Here is a 16425-nt window from a genome sequence, read left to right on the forward strand (position 1 = left end):
AGTCTCTTACCACCAGAATCCACATACGAATAGCCATTTGACTGAGATAGTAGTAGACTAGTTAAGTGCTGATGAAACCCACCTGCTGGAAAGAGGATAAGTTGCTTCCAGCGGTGTAACCGCAGCTTGTTTGTTTGCCATGGCAATGCAGTAACACAATTATGGCAGCCAGAATTAGGAAGAATAAACAAATTTGTAAAGAAAATAGTGCCATAGTGGTATTGCCACTAGGCTAGTAATCCAGAGACCCAGGGTAACGCTCAGGGAACTGGTTCGAATCCCACCATGGCAGATGGTGAACTTTGAAGGGTGATGGTGGCGCAGTGGTATTGTCTCTAGATTATCGCCCCAGAGACCCAGGATAATGCTCTGGGGATTCAGATTCAAATCCCATCATGGCAGATGGCAAAGTTTGAATGCAATAAAAAAATCTGCAATTAAAAAAATCTAATGACATTTAGAACATAGAACATTACAGCGCAGTACAGGCTCTTTGGCCCTCGATGTTGCGCCGACCAGTGGAACGAATCTAATGACCCTCTAACCTAAACTATTCCAATATTATCCATATGTCTATCCAATGACCATTTGAATGCCCTGAAAGTTGGCAAGTCCACTACTGATGATTTGCATCAGTCCTTTTTGTTAAGAGCATCACCAGTTGTCCAGTTGAGATTTTGTGATATTTAAAAGGTTGTGTAACTGTAGTTTATCACCGTAAAACATTGGAAATTTATAAACATTTGGAATTACAAATTTCTTGTAAACAGTGATGCATCTTCAGGGCACAGAGGAGAGCTTGCTGTAATAGCTCTATGGTTTAACCTATGCCTGGCTTCATTGCAGTTCAACATATTTGTTATTCGGTCCATGAATTAAATTTGATTAGGCTCCGAAAAAGCTCTGGGTCCCAAAATCCCTTGCCTTTTATGATTAATTTATATTTGTATCTGGCCCTTGTTTGCTCTTTGAATTTTGTGCTATTATTTAATTTCCAGTCTTGGAGGCTACGAGTAGCTTCACAGGATTGCACAAGATGTGTAAAAGCCCCTCGACAAAAATACTTCGTGTACACAGCTTTATAAATAATAAATAGAAGATAAATATGTCAAACTAAAAATAGAATCGGAGTATGTTTGCGCTTTAATTCCGGTAATCATCTAGGCTTCTTAATAGAAGTGTTTCCTATTTTACTGGATGAAGTGAATGTTTCCTTGGGTTCCTACTCAGAAAATCTGCTCCCTTGAGGTAAACTTCTTTCTCCCTTCAATATTCCAGATTGAGGAATATCCTATTCATTGGGAACATTGCTATCCCAACTGCAAACGTTGACTTAGAGGCTAATTATGGAAGTTCTGAATTTATTTTTTGCCCCACTTGGGGGAGGGATGCTGTGTGCGGCAAGATTTCCTACGGATTTTATTGTTCGTCAAACAGCAGAGCTTAAAAAAGAGGGCATCTAAGCGGCTTTGTTTGGTTTCCTTTGGTACGTGGGTGCTGCTGGCAAAGCTAGCATTTGTTGCCCACGCATAATTGTCCATTTCAGAGGGCATTTCAGAGTCAACCACATTGCTGTAGATCCAGTGTCACATGTAGGCCAGACCAAGTAAAGATGGCGATTTCCTTAAATGAACAAAATGTTTTTTCTTTTAACCACAATCCATTGATAATTTCATGGTCACCATTACTGAGATTAACTTTCAATTCCAGATTCGTTCTCAATCGCATTTAAATTCCATCAGCTGCTGTGGTAGGATTCGAACTCATGTCCCTAGAGCAATAGCCTGGAGTACCAGACCGATGGCACCACTGCTATGCTATTGTCTTGCCAAGAATGGCTTCCTCCTATTCTGATGTTTCTTGAACCCTATTGATTCCTTTTATTTGTGTTGAGCAGGTAGAAAGTACAAGATTGATTATCTTGTCCTCATTGCTCTGTTATCCGCAACATAGTTACGCTGTCATTAACTACAGAGACTGAGGGCAAAGTCAGACAGCCTCCTTGCTCTCCAGCAGGCAAAAGAACTTTTACAACTTGGTCTAATTATAATTATCTTCATGTTACTGAACTGTTTTTAGAGCAAGTAGGTTTGACAGATGCTGGATTTGTGTGGAATAAGGTAGCATTATGGTTGCAATGGGCGGTTGCTGAGATCACTTATTTCTAACTTAAATAGCCTCAGTTCAGAAACACAATGAAACATGGTGTGAGTTGCAGAGGGACAGAAAGATTGAAGGAGGCAGCTCAGAAATTACAGAACTAATTGGGGAAACAAGAAGTAGGTAAGTGAGCAGAGAAATGGCAGACAAAATTTAATGTGGACAAAGCAAAGGTCCTCCACATTGGGAGGGGGGGGTGGGGTGGAAATACACGGATGATGTTAGAATCACACAAATCTTACAGCCCAGAAGGAGGCCATTCAGGCCATCATACACATGCTGGCTCTTTGAAAGAGCTGTCCAATTCCAGCCTCAAGAGTGGCAATGGTGCGTGTAATTGCAATTTAATCTGCCACAGCTGAAGGATTAGAAGATCACATTTCTAATACTGTGCAATCTGATCTTTGTGTAAATATCATATATAATAACTTGAATTTTCAAACCAGATCAAAATTAATTGTTATAAATATAGTTTGGTCATGAATAAATCCAAAAGAGAATTAATAGGAAATGTCTCTGTAGTAAAGTTGGCTAGAAGAATGTAGAATGTGCTGTCAATTAGAATAGTTGAGGTGAGTTGCATGGATGTGTTTGAAGTTGGATAAATATGTGAGGGAGAAGGATAAGCAGGTAGGATCAGATCAAATAAGATAGGAGGGCACTCCTCCTCCTACAGGGAGACAGGGGTGGCACAGTGGCTAGAACTGCTGTCTCACAGCACCAGAGACCAGGGTTCAATTCCCGGCTTAGGTCATTGTCTGTGTGGAGCCTACATGTTCTCCCCGTGTCCACGAGAATTTCCTCCCAGGTGCTCTAATTTCTTCCCACAGTCCAAAAGACGTGCAGGTTAGGTGCATTAGCCGTGCTAAATTCTCCCTCAGTGTACCCGAACAGGTGCTGGAGTGTGGCGACTAGGGGATTTTCACAGTAACTTCATTGCAGTGGTAACGTAAGCCGACTTGTGACAAATAAACTTTACGGAGACTTGTGTGAAGCGTAAACTCCCAAATACACCTGATGGGCTGAATGATCTATTTCTGTGCAGTACATTCAATGTAATGTTGGGTAAACATCTTGGAGGCAGAGAACGACCCAGCTGCAAAACACCAACCGAAACCGGCAGACTGGTAATGATACCTAGAAAGATGAGGTTGTTGAATGTGCAAGAAAGGGAAACGTTTTTGGGGCCGAGGAAAGGGGGCGGAAATCGTTTGTCGTCCTCAAGGGCCAAAAGAGGAAAAAACTGGGCCGTGTTTCATATCCTGTGCCGAGGTGGATTTGCTGAGTCAGTGCCTTCGTATGCTTGTGTGCACCGTGTGATCCAGCTGTTCAAAATACAGCAATGTGTTTCCTAAAGCACAATCTGTTAACTTGGTTTACTGGCACGCCAGTAAACACATTTCTTGGGATCATTTCAGCGGAAGCTGAGCATCTGAATGTTCCAGAAGGCTGCAGAGTGGCGTCAGAGGAGAACAAACGCAGCCAGCAGAGCGCCCTGTAATGTTACTCGGCAGAGCTGAACTTCCTTGCCAGCGTGCTGGCCTTGGAGAGGATTTTGTTTTTAGAAGTACGCACTCAAGTTGCATAAAATAAATAGAATAGAATTGTGATCTCCCCCAACTTGCCACTTCCTGAATAGTGGTAAGTTTAACATCAAAAGCAGGGCCCAGGAGAGGAACCTGGAGGAATGGAGATTGCTGTTGTTAACATCTGTCCATTCCTCCCAGACCCTTGCATCTAAGCAGCAGCTTTCCAAATCCCTACTGGAGCCAGGATTGCAAAATGGATGCAGCAGAGCAGAATAGATGGGATCCAGATGTAAGGTGATCACCTCCATTGCACCCCCACCCCCTCCCATCTCCATTCTCCTCCTAAACAAGGACTTTAATTTACTTTTGACCTTGTATATGAGAATTATTTTGTGTGTTATTTTCCTCATCCTTCATTATCCATCCATTGTCTCTGCCTACACTTCCCACCGTCTTGGCAAAACAGCCAGCATTACTAAGGACCCCACCCACCCTGGACATTTCTCTCTTCCACCACCTTCCATCAGGAAAAAGATGCAAGAGTCCGAGGTCACGTACCAGCTGACTCAAGAACAGCTTCTTCCCTGCTGCCATCAGAAAGACGGAGGCTGAAGGGCAACCTGATAGAAGTTTATAAAATAATGAGGGGTATAGATAGTGTGAAAAGTTGGAAGCTCTTTCCCAGGGCAGAAATGACAATTACAAGGGGGCACCAGTTCAAGACAAGGGCCAAATTCGTGGAATCCCTACAGTGCAGAAGGAAGCCATTTGTTACATCAAGCCGGCACCACCAACAATCCAACTCTCTCTTTATGTATTTACACTGCTAATCCCCCTGAAACTAAGGGGCAATTTAGCATAACCAATGAACCTAACCCTCTCATCTTTGGACTGTGGGAGGAAATAATGGAGATGCCTGAGACCGTGTGAACTCCATACAGATAGACACGTGAACTGAACCTGGCTCCCTGGTGCTGTGAGGCAGCAGTGCTAACCACTGTACCACCGTGATATTAATTAGAATAATTAGTATTTATTAATTAATTCTTTCAGATTTCCTGGTTAACACATTTGCCCAACTAGGACAGCAGGACCTGCGTGTCTGACCCACCAAGGACTTTGTAATGGCTTGTAACTTGTAAAGGAACATCATTGTTAACAGCATTAACTGGTCGGTCATTGTACTGCTGACTGTTTATCACAAATAGTTGGCCATGATGTGACTATTTCTCTTGGCTAAACTTCACAGGAATTGTTTGGTTCCTTGGAAAGCCTGCTGTGCGATTTCTTTATTAATTTAGCATCTTTCACACGTCCCTTTTAAACCTGTGTAGTCGACGGAATAATGGAAGCTGGATTTTAATGATGTGCAATATTTCTCCTGTTCTTCTCCTCCAGGGTTCTGGCTCGTTTGGACCATCATCATCATCCTGAGCTGTTGCTGCGTCTGTCACCATCGACGCGCCAAGCTTCGACTCCAGCAGCAGCAACGACAACATGAGATCAACCTCATCGCCTATCAGGGAGCTCGTAACTATACTCTGCTTCCAATCTACCTGAGTATGTCTTTTTATCAGATGTTATTGTTCCCCCCACAAACAAAACTGGGCAATCTTGTGTTGTTGTTATTATTATTGTTATTAATAACTCTTTCAGAACTTTGACTTGATCACTTGCTGGGTGTGAACTGATTGTTGCATCACCAGGAAGTGTCACCTTGGGGGTTTGGACACATTGCGTGGCACTGTGTGGAGGCTGAGAGAGTGTGTGGCAACATGCTGCTTCTGTGTTACACTGGGTCTGGTTTCTCTGACCTGTTTGCTGCCACTTTATGTTGGAGGTTCAGCCCCATGCTCCATCCAATCCTATTGCTCACTTTGGGTCTAAAGATTACACTGCACAGGAAGGGGCCATTCAATCCTACTGGTCTGTGCTGGTGTATGTGCTCCCCACGAACTTCCTTCCATTGCCAAATCTCTCTTTCTCCACATGTTTATCTATCTTCCCCTTATGTTATTTGTCTTTGTGGTAGTGATAGTGGGCTTGCAGTGGAATGATTCCAATGACAATTCATTGTCTCCCACTATAGAGCCTATGCATAGATATCTGTTTGAAGACTGGATGGGGAAAGTGGTGATGCTGCCCATGGCCAAATAGACTGGGTGCTTGCTGCCTAGCTTCAGTGTTGAAGTACGGCACTCCAGCACAGTGCTCAGATTTTCACCCCAGCGAGAGAATAGTGTTTAAAAACAAACTGGAAAGGACCAAAGTATTTTGTCAGGGTTCCTGAAAAAACACCCCTGCTGGTTTTACAGTGAAATAAGAGAGTGAACGGTTTGGATCCAGGTTCTTGGTGAGTCTGGATCAGGAGGGTATTTATGATTTTAATTTGCCAATATGGCTTGGCCGTAGGGTGAAGAAATAGAGGCAGCGGGAGGCCATTCAGCCCTTTGAGCTGCTCCACCATTCAGTGAGATCATGGTTGCTGTTCTAATGCAACAACGTTTTCCTGCGCTGTCCCTGTATCCCTTGATGTTTTCAATATAGAGAAATCTACCATTCTCATCCCTGATCATACTCGATAACTGAGCTCCCACAGCCCTCTGAGGCAGAGAATTCCAAAGATTCACCACCCTCTCAGAAGAAATTCCTCCTCAACTCGGTCCTTAATAGCCAGTCCCTTACTTTGTGTTTTTGACGCACCCCCAGCCACCCAGGGACAACATCCTTCCTGTCTGTCCTCTGTCGAGCCCTGTAAGAAATTGGTAGCTCCTGTGCTGCCATTATTATAAACTCCAGAGAATAAAAGCCGAGTTTCCTCAATCTCTCCTCGTAGTGCAATCCATCAGTCTATTGCATCTTGCTGTACTCCCTCTACGTCAAGTATGTCTTCCTTTAGGTAAGGAGACCAAAGTTACGCACAAAATACTCCAGGAAGCTGGTACACGAACCTTGGAAGAGAGTTGAGGGCCATTTATTTTGAGCCTCACCATGCTGTCTGTATCTAACCTGATGCTGCTTAATGTTGGGCGCAGTAAGAAGTCTCTCAGCACCAAGTCAAAGTCCAAGAGATTTATTTGGAATCATGAGCTTTTGGCGCTGCTCCGTCATCAGAACTTACCGGGCAAAAGAGCAGTACTCTGAAAGCTCGTGATTCCAAATAAACCAGTTGGACTTTAACCTAGTGTTGTGGGACCTCTTACAATGCCCACCCCAGTCCAACGCTGGCATCTCCACCACTTGTTTAATGTTGTCAATGAAGTGGAAAGTGTTTGTTCTCCCACTTGTCCATCACTGTGGAGGAACAGAAAATTCACTTTTTGAAGGGTGGGGGATGGGGAGATGAATTTGCATTAGTTATTTTTATTTCATACGTAATTCTGTTTAAACAACAGCTGTGCTCATATCAACAGAACTAAAGGTTCCTAACCCCAACAGTGTGACAGTTCAGCTCTGAATCAGCCTGAGAACTTGTCATAACTTCTGCTTCCTGTTAGTCCCTAACCCACCAAACCAGTACGACCACATTCTTCTCTCGTTCTGTATATATCTCTCTCTCTCTCTCTGTTACTGCGTCAATGTTTGTTGTTTATGCCCATCTCTGTCTCTCTGTCGGGGTCCCTGTCCGCCTATTTCCCTGAATGCATATATTTTCTACTTTTTTCCCCTGTCTCTCTGCGCCTGTCTCGTTGAGTTTCGTCCTTTCCCTTTCTCCTTCAATCAGGGCTAAACTGAATGGAAAAAATATGTTCCTCACAAATGTTTGTTTCTAAAAGTGTTCAGATTAGGTGGATTAGCCATGGTAAATTTGCAGGGCTGTGGGGATAGGGTGGGGTGTGGGCCTAGGTAAGTTGCTCTTTGTGAGAGTCCACGCAAAATTGATGGGCCGAGCAGCCTCCTTCCACACTGCAGCAATCCTATGGTTCAATGTCATTTTTCAAACATTCACCATCTGCAGATGGTGAGAATCCCTCTTTAAATGATCTGAATATCAATAGCCTGTGGTCACAATGTGCTCGAGTTAAGCATCACAAGTGGAACTACAAACTAAAGTGAGACTTCCTCACTCTTCATCTTGCTAATGTTTAGTGTATCTTCTATTTGTCCAGTGTCTTTAACCTGTCTGTCATTGTTGTCATTGTGGCAAGTAATCCAAATAATCTGTGTCATGGCCAACCTACTCAAGCTGTCTGCCAATGACTGACAGGTTGAAGACACTTTGGTCCATCCGTTTATCCTGTCCCACCTTCTGCATACGTTCATTATCTCCTTCCCTCCAACAACATCCCAAACAATCCCCTGGAGAGAGGAAAAATAAAAACTCCAGGCCTGTTTGGTGGTGTGGGAGCAGGGGAAGGATGACCCCCTTTAGGTGATTGAAACCAGTCCAGGAGGTCACTGTGGCCCTGAATGGCCTCTGGTATCTACCCATCATCCAAACAGATATCCACCTCAATCAGGAATAGATCCACTCTCTCTGTCAAGGGGGATGGGACATCCACTGCATGGGTCAGAACCGTTCACTTCCGATGTCAAACCTAAGCCTAACTTTTTTAAAATTGTGATGTCCCAGAGTTCCCAGATCTCTTTAATTGGAATAAGCAATTAACTGGAGCACAGTTTAATACCTTCATTATCAATGTGCTGTTCAGTGATTACTCTTGAAAATGCTACTTCATGACATAGTGCAAACTAGTTGTACCTGTGAGGTCCTTATAGCACGATGGCCATTTACTGTAGCATTTCCCCCAGGGGATTGTGGGTGGGGGGAGCGGGGCTGCTATTTCATTGGATAAGCGTCAAAAATCAGACACTTTTAAAGATTTCTGCCTCCTACAGTATGATCATCATTCTGTTCCTTTGTCATTATTTTAGTGCAAGCTTCAGCTCAGCTGTGTTTTACAATCTCTGTATAGTTACCTAAATGTCAATCCATCAAAATTTACACTCTCACATCTTTACGATTTTTTTAAAGCTTCCAATTGCATGTTTTTCTCGCGTGCAATCCCAATTGCAGAGAACAGTAGAAATTTTAGCATAGCTGGATTTCTATTCATTGACCCTGTCCTTGTGCTGTTAATTCCACAATTGAACCATCTAATCTCGCCCAACTTCCCTTTATGTTTTGTTTTTCCCTCGTTTGATATTTGGCTTTCCAAGCGTTCCATTTTCTCTTGGGTTGGGTTGGGTTGACTTGATTTCAGCTGCCTCAAATAGAACCTCGGCAGGTTAGATGTTCAAAAGTTGGAAAAAGCATCCATTTACACACCTTGACATTTACAATCCTCATTCTTTGTTTTCAAATTCCTCTCCGAAGCCTCTGCAATCCCCTCAGGCTCACAACCCTTTGGGATATCCGCACTCCTGTAATTCTGGCCTGTTCTGTATCGTTGGTTTTAATTGTTGCACATTGGCAGTATCTCTTTAGTTGTCTAAGCTCTGGAATGCCTTCCCTGGGATCCTTGCCCATTACGTTTCTGTCCCCTTTTCAAAGCTTAGATCTTGGTCATTTGCCCCTATATTTCTTTCTGCTCTTGGCTCCTGTGAAGCTCCCATGGATGTTTTACAACGTTATAGCAGCTATATACAGCTTAAGTTTCTGCAAAGGGCCAAAGTGTTAATTAACAATTATTATCGAGTTGTTATTTGGGTCATGTTAAAATTTCAACATCCGAAGAAACTATTGTTCTTGGGCCAAAGCAAAATTCTGCAGATGCTGGAATTTGAAACAAAAACAGTGCCAGAAATTCTCAGCAAGTCTGACAACATCAGTGGAGGGAATTTTTTTTTAAGTTTAGTTTATTCATTAGTGCCTCAAACAGGCTTATGTTAACACTGCAGTGAAGTTACAGTGAAATTCCCTGGTTGCCACATTCTGGCGCATCTTCGGGGACACCAATGGAGAATTTAGCATAGCCAGTGCACCGAGGCAGCACCTATTTCGTCTGTAGGAGGAAACCCATGCAGACATGGGGAGAATGTCCAGACTCCACACAGATGGTGACCCAAGCCAAGAATTGAACCTAGATCCCTGGCACTGAGGCAGCAGTGCTAACCACTATTGCCACCATGCCACCCAAGGGTCACCCAGACACCAAACATTGGCTCTATTCTCTCCCTGCAGATGCTGTCAGACCTGCTGAGATTTTCCAGCATTTTCAGTATTGTTTCTGGGATTTCTGCAGACTTTGATATTTCTACTGTTGTGCTGTAATATATTTCCGTCATAAATACAAATATATTTTTTTCTTTCCGCCTCTTCCCATCCACCCCTTTTGGAAATGAAACAGGATTTTTGCCAAGTTATTTACTTCCTCCTTATGAAGAAGTGGTGAACAGACCTGTGACCCCACCACCTCCCTACAGTGCCTTTCACCAGCAGTGCGTCACAGCTTGCAACGGCTCGTCTAATCCTGAGCCAGCCAGGTCGCCGACCACCCCAAGTAACTCTGTGCCAACAGTGTGTGAGGTGGTGCCCCGTCAGGGGAGTGCACTGGACCTCGATTCTTCACTTACCTACTCAGAGCACAGCTTGAATAAAACGCCTACATCCAACCAGACTGAGGACCTGGTTACTGGCACTGAACTAGAACCTGTGCGAGCTTGTTGCTTGGACCTGGACGAGGAGCTTAGCTGCCCCGAGAAAGAGCAACTAACTGATTATTACCCCAGCTCTTCCTCCAAGATTGAGAGCTGGCATCACCAGTCTTGCCTGGAAATCAAGGATGTTGATAAGACCCCGGGAAGGCACCGACGCTTCACTGGGGATTCTGGGATCGAGGTGTGTGTTTGCAACAGAGACGATGATGCAAAGGAGTTGGATGGTCTGATTGACAGTTTGGGGGGTGCGATGGAATTCTGTGACAGCTGTAATGTGTGTGACTCCTGCCCTCGTGCCGACCCGCGGGAGGAAGGCCTCGCTGAAGAACACGAGCAGCAGGATCGCAAGGAGCAGCACGGTCCCGACATGACGGAGGAGCCAGTCTGTCTTTTGCTGGACACCATCAATGAGAATGAGTTGCTGCAAGCTCACCAGCATCACGACCCCCAAACTTAACCCAAGCTCCCCATCAAGCTGCACTTTCTGACATTTGTGCTCAAGGACTCCTCATGCTGTCTTTTCTTTGAGCTTTAGAACCATTCTGGCCTCACGTGTGTACTTGGGAAGGGAGAGAAGAGAAGGTAAATGCCAGATTGGTGGTGGTGTGGGACAGAGAGCGGGCTGGCAACACTGAACCAAGAGATATTGGTCAGGCCAGCTACAAGAATAGCACTCTGTGATGGTTAGTGTTGACCTGTCATATTGTGGTATAGAAACAGTTATGACAGCAACTGGAATTTTGTATCCAACATTTAAATTTTTAATCAAAGCATATTTGCATGGGATCGTGACCCTACTTTTCATCTTGTGTCGTTTGAAAAGACCACTTTACTTTTATTTACCTGTGTCCTTGTAAGAGAGACAGCTTTATACATCTGGGTTGAACTCACAGACGGAATGGAAACTGAGAGACTTTGGTACTGGAGCACTCTGTGGGCTTTTGAATAGAAGGGGTGAAGGTTCTCTCTCCTGGCACTGTGACTACCAGCTTTAAACTGCATAAAAGGGCATCTTTCCACATTTATGTATCTCTCTCTCTCTCTCTCTGTCTCTCTACAGAAGCACAAGTTTCATTATTTCGGTTACCAAGGCTTTGAAATTTTACTTTCATGTTGTGTATGGAGGTTCAGGGAGCGTGGGAAGTTGAGATGATCAGATCACCTACAGAGGTTGACTCATGGTTGAAAACAAAAGAAAAAAAAAAGCCATAACTGAGTTGGATCTGCAATTTTTCTTTGTGTTGTGTCTGTAGCTATTGACTTAATGTGGGGTCATGCCTGACTGGCATGGGTACCATTGTTGAGAATGGGCTTTTTAATATAAGCTTCCTAAGTGATGCGAAGGTGGTTTTGACTGATGTTTGGGTGGTGTTTGATTTGGTGTGCTTTGTATCTCAAATAGGCCCAGACCTGCTGTGCAAATGAGAATAGCCACACTCACTCTCCCTCCCTCCCTCTCACCACAGCTACTTCTCCATCAGTGCCATGTCTCCAGTTCATTTTGGTTTCTCTCTGTGCAAGATTGCAAACCCTTTCATTTACCTGAAGCACCTGTGTCTTCTACTTATGACCACTGTGTGTGTGTGTGTATGTGTGTGTGTGTGTGTGTGTGTGTCTTTAAATCAAAGATTGGGATTTATATTTACCACCTTGCATTTCCTCAGGATATCCCCCCCCCCCACCCCCAAAGCGCTTTACAACCAATGAAGTACTCTTGAAGAGTGTAACCGCCGTTGTAATGTCAGGAAACAAGGCAACCAAATTTGTGCACAGCAAGCTCCCACAAACAGCAATAAAAAAAAGATGCATTTTAGGGTGTTGGTTGAGGGATAAACATTGACCAGTAAACTGGGGAGAGCACTGCTTTTCCAATGATGTGGGAGCTTCAGTGTCCACCTGAATGGGCAGATGAGGCCTCGTCCCATCTGAATGATGGTACCTCCAACAGCGCTGTACTACGCTGAAGGATATGTAGAATGACGTTAGGTGAATTACAGATTCAGTATGTGTGCGTGTCTGTGGCTGTGTGCGCGCACACATGCCAAACCTGTTATCAGGGCCTGAGTACATCTCCAAATTCATCCCTCTTATCCATATTAGTGTATAACACACAAGCCACCTTTCCTCTCTCCCTTCCCTTCCCCTCAGCGCCAATAATTCTGTAGCTTAGAACCTGCTATTAGGTTACAGTGGGCTGTAGATCTCTGCTGATATTTTGAGTCATTTATTTAGAGCTGCCTCAACAACTCTGGGACAAGCCTGTCCCCTCCAATATCAGGTACTAGAACTGCCAGTTAGATGTGTTGGTAAGCGAACCAAATGACTTTTTTTTGCCAGATTTTGACTGCTTCAAACCATGGCCACTGGTTTCCAATGGAATGGGTAATGTCGCAGATCATTCTAACTGAGCAAGGATATAACACGGAGCCAAAGGAACTTGTAATACGCAGAGTTTAACCAAGCTTGGCTCGTAGGCAGCCCAGTTGAGTGCAGGAGCCAATGAGGGGCAAGTTGAGATGGGTAAAGCAATTGAAGGCAGGGCTGCTGAGGTGAGCCTGGTTTGTGTCTGGGGGAGGGGTGGGGTGGGGGGGAGGGGTGGGTACTACACTGTGTAGTGTGTAGCTCCGCTCTGACTGAGACAACATAGGCAAGTGACTAAAGGGTTTTTTTTATAAATGGCGGTGGGAAAGGGGAAATCTCATTCCGACATGTTGACTGGGAAAGTATGGACTTAAACATTAATTCACTGTTTTGGTTCAAAAATCACTTCTAAAGTGAATAAGCAAAATCTTGAAGTGTACAGGTAGAAACTACTGAATATAAAAGGAAATTTTGTTAAGAACTGCAGGGAGCTTCATACAGATGCTACTAGGCTGGTCTGATCTTAAGTAATCACGGTTTTCTCGTGAAGGCGTGCTCCTTGGAGTATTCCTACCAACTGCTAGCTCTAACTTGGTTTTAACATCACGTTGTAATTTTCCAATAGGTATTTTAATGGTTTATTAAAAAATCAATAGTGTCTTCTGATCTCATGGTCATTATTTTTCAGTCAAGTGTCTTGCCACATTTATTGCTGGGACTGATGAGTACACACTCCACTCCCCCTTGAACTGGCCCTCCCATCCACTCTGGGACTCTTCAAGTACAGCAGGAGTTTCACGCTTTCCTACATGCAGTCATTAACCTAGGAGTTCACACAATTTGCCATGGGGGTAGGAGGAGGAACGCGAAAGCGGGAGGAGTGGGGCTAGCTGAGTTACTCTTGTGGAGAGTCGGAGGCCGCAATGGATTGAATAGCTTTCTTCTGAACTGTAACTGTTCTATTATTGGAGCTATTATCACATCGCAACAAATCATGGCAGTCAGGTACCATCTAGAAGACTGGATCAGAAGCAGCATCAATCACTTCATTGCACAGAATCTGGTTAACAACAGTCAGCAGAAAATGAAAGACAGTAACTCATGGTTTCTGGGGAGTTGGTTAAACTTGGTCAGTCAGTGACTTTACCAAGATGAAAATTATTCAAAAAACTAATAAAACTGCGTATAATTACCTCCTTCTCCCTGGTGTTTAATAAACCTTTCCCTCCTAAACTGTTCACTTCAATCATTCCTTCTGGCAGAGATTTCCAAGTCCTGACCATCACCGGTTTGGATTTATTAGTGACTGCCGTACATTTATGGACTCTAGGTTTGATCTTTCCTATGAGGGGGAACATCTCTGTGAAAGACGCCTCACTGCGCCAGGGACCCAGGTTCAATTCCAGCCTCGGGTCACTGTCTGTGCAGAGTCTGCACGTTCTATCCGTGTCTGCACGCATTTCCTCCGGGTGCTCCAGTTTCCTTGCACATTCCAAAAATGTGTGGGTCACGTGGATCAGCCATGCTAAATTGCCCCTCAGTGTCAGGAGATTAGTAGGGTAAATATGTGGGGTTACGGTGATAGGGCCTGGGTGGGAATGTGATTGGTGCAGAAGCGATGGGCCAAATGGCCTCCTTCTGCACTGTAGGGATTCTATGACTTTGATAGGACAGGTGTAATTAGACCAGAATTCACCTGTTTGTATTCCATAAGCAGGACGATGGCTTCCTGGTTGAGGGTATTCGCAGATTCATCTGTTCCCCAGTCAGGGTGGGTTAGTGTTGGGCCTTTTTGCCTCAGTTGCGTAAAATCCTGGCTGCTGCAACTGGAAGACAACAGCAACTTGGGCTTATGTAGCCCTTCCTCGGAAAAACATCCCAAAGGTTTAATTAAAAAAAAAAGGATTCCATTCCAATGGCGGAGAGATCAGGTGAACTTGGCCAAAAGCAGTGCAGTGGCTCTGAAAGGAAGGGAAAGCTATGGAGCTTGGTGGGGGCTGAAGGCGGGTGGGAGAATGTGTTTGGAGTCAGAGGGTGGTGTATTTGTTTTGGGGGGGGGGGGGGCTGGTGTGGGAGAAGAGTGGTTATATGTCGAGGACTCCACCTGTTTACAGAGATGGGGTGGAGGGTGAGGCAGGTGAGACCACTGAAGGATGTTGAGGTGTTGGAGGAGAGTGGAGCTAATATCAGTCAGCAAGCGTAGGGTGTGCTGAGCCAATCGGACTTGACATGGGATTGGATATCAGCTGCTGAGTTTTGGATTCGCTGAAATTTAACAAGGACGGATGATTTACCAGCGTTGGGAGGAGTTTTGAGCAGGGGGAGGGACCACAGACTGTTAGGACAGGGCAAGAGCATAATACAGTAAAAGAATCACACCAGAGAGTGCAGTTATATTAACAACTGGCCCTCCCATGAGGGGAAACATCCCCACAAAAGACGGGGTGGCGCAGTGGTTAGCACTGCTGCCTCTCAGCGCCAGGGATCTGGGTTCAATTCCTGGCATGAGTCAGTGTGGAGTCGGCACGTTCTCCTCGTGTCTGCGTGGGTTTCCTCTGGGTGGCTCCAGTTTCTTCCCACAGTCTGAAAGACGTACCAGGTAAGTGCATTGACCCAAACAGGCACCAAAGTATGGCAACTAGGAGAGTAATTCTATTGCAGTAAGCCTTCTTGTGATTAATAAATACACTTTTAACTTTAAGTTTCAAGGGACTAAGGTGAGGCTGGATGGCCTCCACTTTAATACCCAGAGTATTACAGGTAAAACGGATGAGTTTAGGGCGATGATGTGGAATTGTGCAGCCATCACACAGACTTGGTTGAGGGAGGGGCAGGACTGGCAACTCAACATCCTGGGATACAGAGTCTTCAGACAAGGGAGGGGAGAAGGTAAAAGAGGAGGCATTGCGTTATTAGTTAAAGAGTCAGTTATTGTAGTAAGGAGGGCACCAAATTAAGCTTTGTAGGTGAAGCTTAGGAATACAAGAGAGGCAGCCACATTGTTAGCTGTTTATTATAGACCCCCAGATAGTGGGAAATTGAGGAGAAAAAATATATGCAAAGGTGTGTAAAAACAGTAACAATAGGGTTATTATAGTAGGTGATTTCAACTTTCCCCGTATGCAACTGGGATAAATGTAGTGTTAAGGGCTTGGAAGGAGTGGATTTCTAGCAATGTTTACAGGAGAACCTTTTAGGCAAATATGTAGAGGGTCCAACAAGGGCTGGACCTAATTATGGGGAATAAAGCCAGACTGGTGGTGAGCTGGGGGAGCATTTTAGTGATAGTGACCACAACACAGTACAGTTTAAGTTTGTCAAGGACAAAGAAATAGACAAGTTGCAAAAAAAAATGTTTTGGAGGGGGAGAGCGATTTTAGTAAAATAAATGTAGGATTTGGCCAAGGTGCATTGGGAACAGCTACTACTGGGAAAGTCTACAGAAAAGCAAGGGTGGGTACAAACCCAGAGAACTGTGGATGACCAGATAGATTCAGGATACAATGGGAAGGAAAAGAAAAGGCTTTTAGCAGATACAGCTTAAAGTAATTAGAAAAGCAAAGACGGGATACGCGAAAGCTCTGCCTGGTTTAAAAAAAATCCAAAGATATTCTATATCAATGGAAAGAGGTTAACCAGGGAAAGAGTATTAGGGATCAATGGTGGAGCCAGGAAGTTGAATGAATACTTCATATCCGTCTTCAGCCAAGAGAATGTGGATGATGGTATGGAATTCGGGGAGTGTGACTGTGAGGTTCTTCAGCATTTTGCCAGA

The 16425-nt window shown here is 44.4% G+C and overlaps 1 protein-coding gene across 3 annotated transcripts in view; it reads left to right on the top strand.

The window, feature by feature from the left end:
- Nucleotides 1–12864, top strand: part of wbp1la (WW domain binding protein 1-like a) — a 97712-nt gene extending 84848 nt beyond the window's left edge. For all 3 annotated transcript variants that reach the window (XM_080205917.1, XM_080205918.1, XM_080205919.1), the window contains exons 3-4: nt 5088–5249; nt 9980–12864. In XM_080205917.1, the coding sequence (XP_080062043.1) occupies nt 5088–5249; nt 9980–10746 (929 nt within the window). In that variant the 3' untranslated portion in view covers nt 10747–12864. The remainder of the gene's footprint in view (nt 1–5087; nt 5250–9979) is intronic.
- The last annotated feature ends 3561 nt before the right edge of the window (nt 12865–16425 follow it).

This window comes from Carcharhinus amblyrhynchos, chromosome 17, assembly GCF_965287045.1.
Source record: "Carcharhinus amblyrhynchos chromosome 17, sCarAmb.v2.hapA, whole genome shotgun sequence".
NCBI classification, from domain to species: domain Eukaryota; kingdom Metazoa; phylum Chordata; class Chondrichthyes; order Carcharhiniformes; family Carcharhinidae; genus Carcharhinus; species Carcharhinus amblyrhynchos.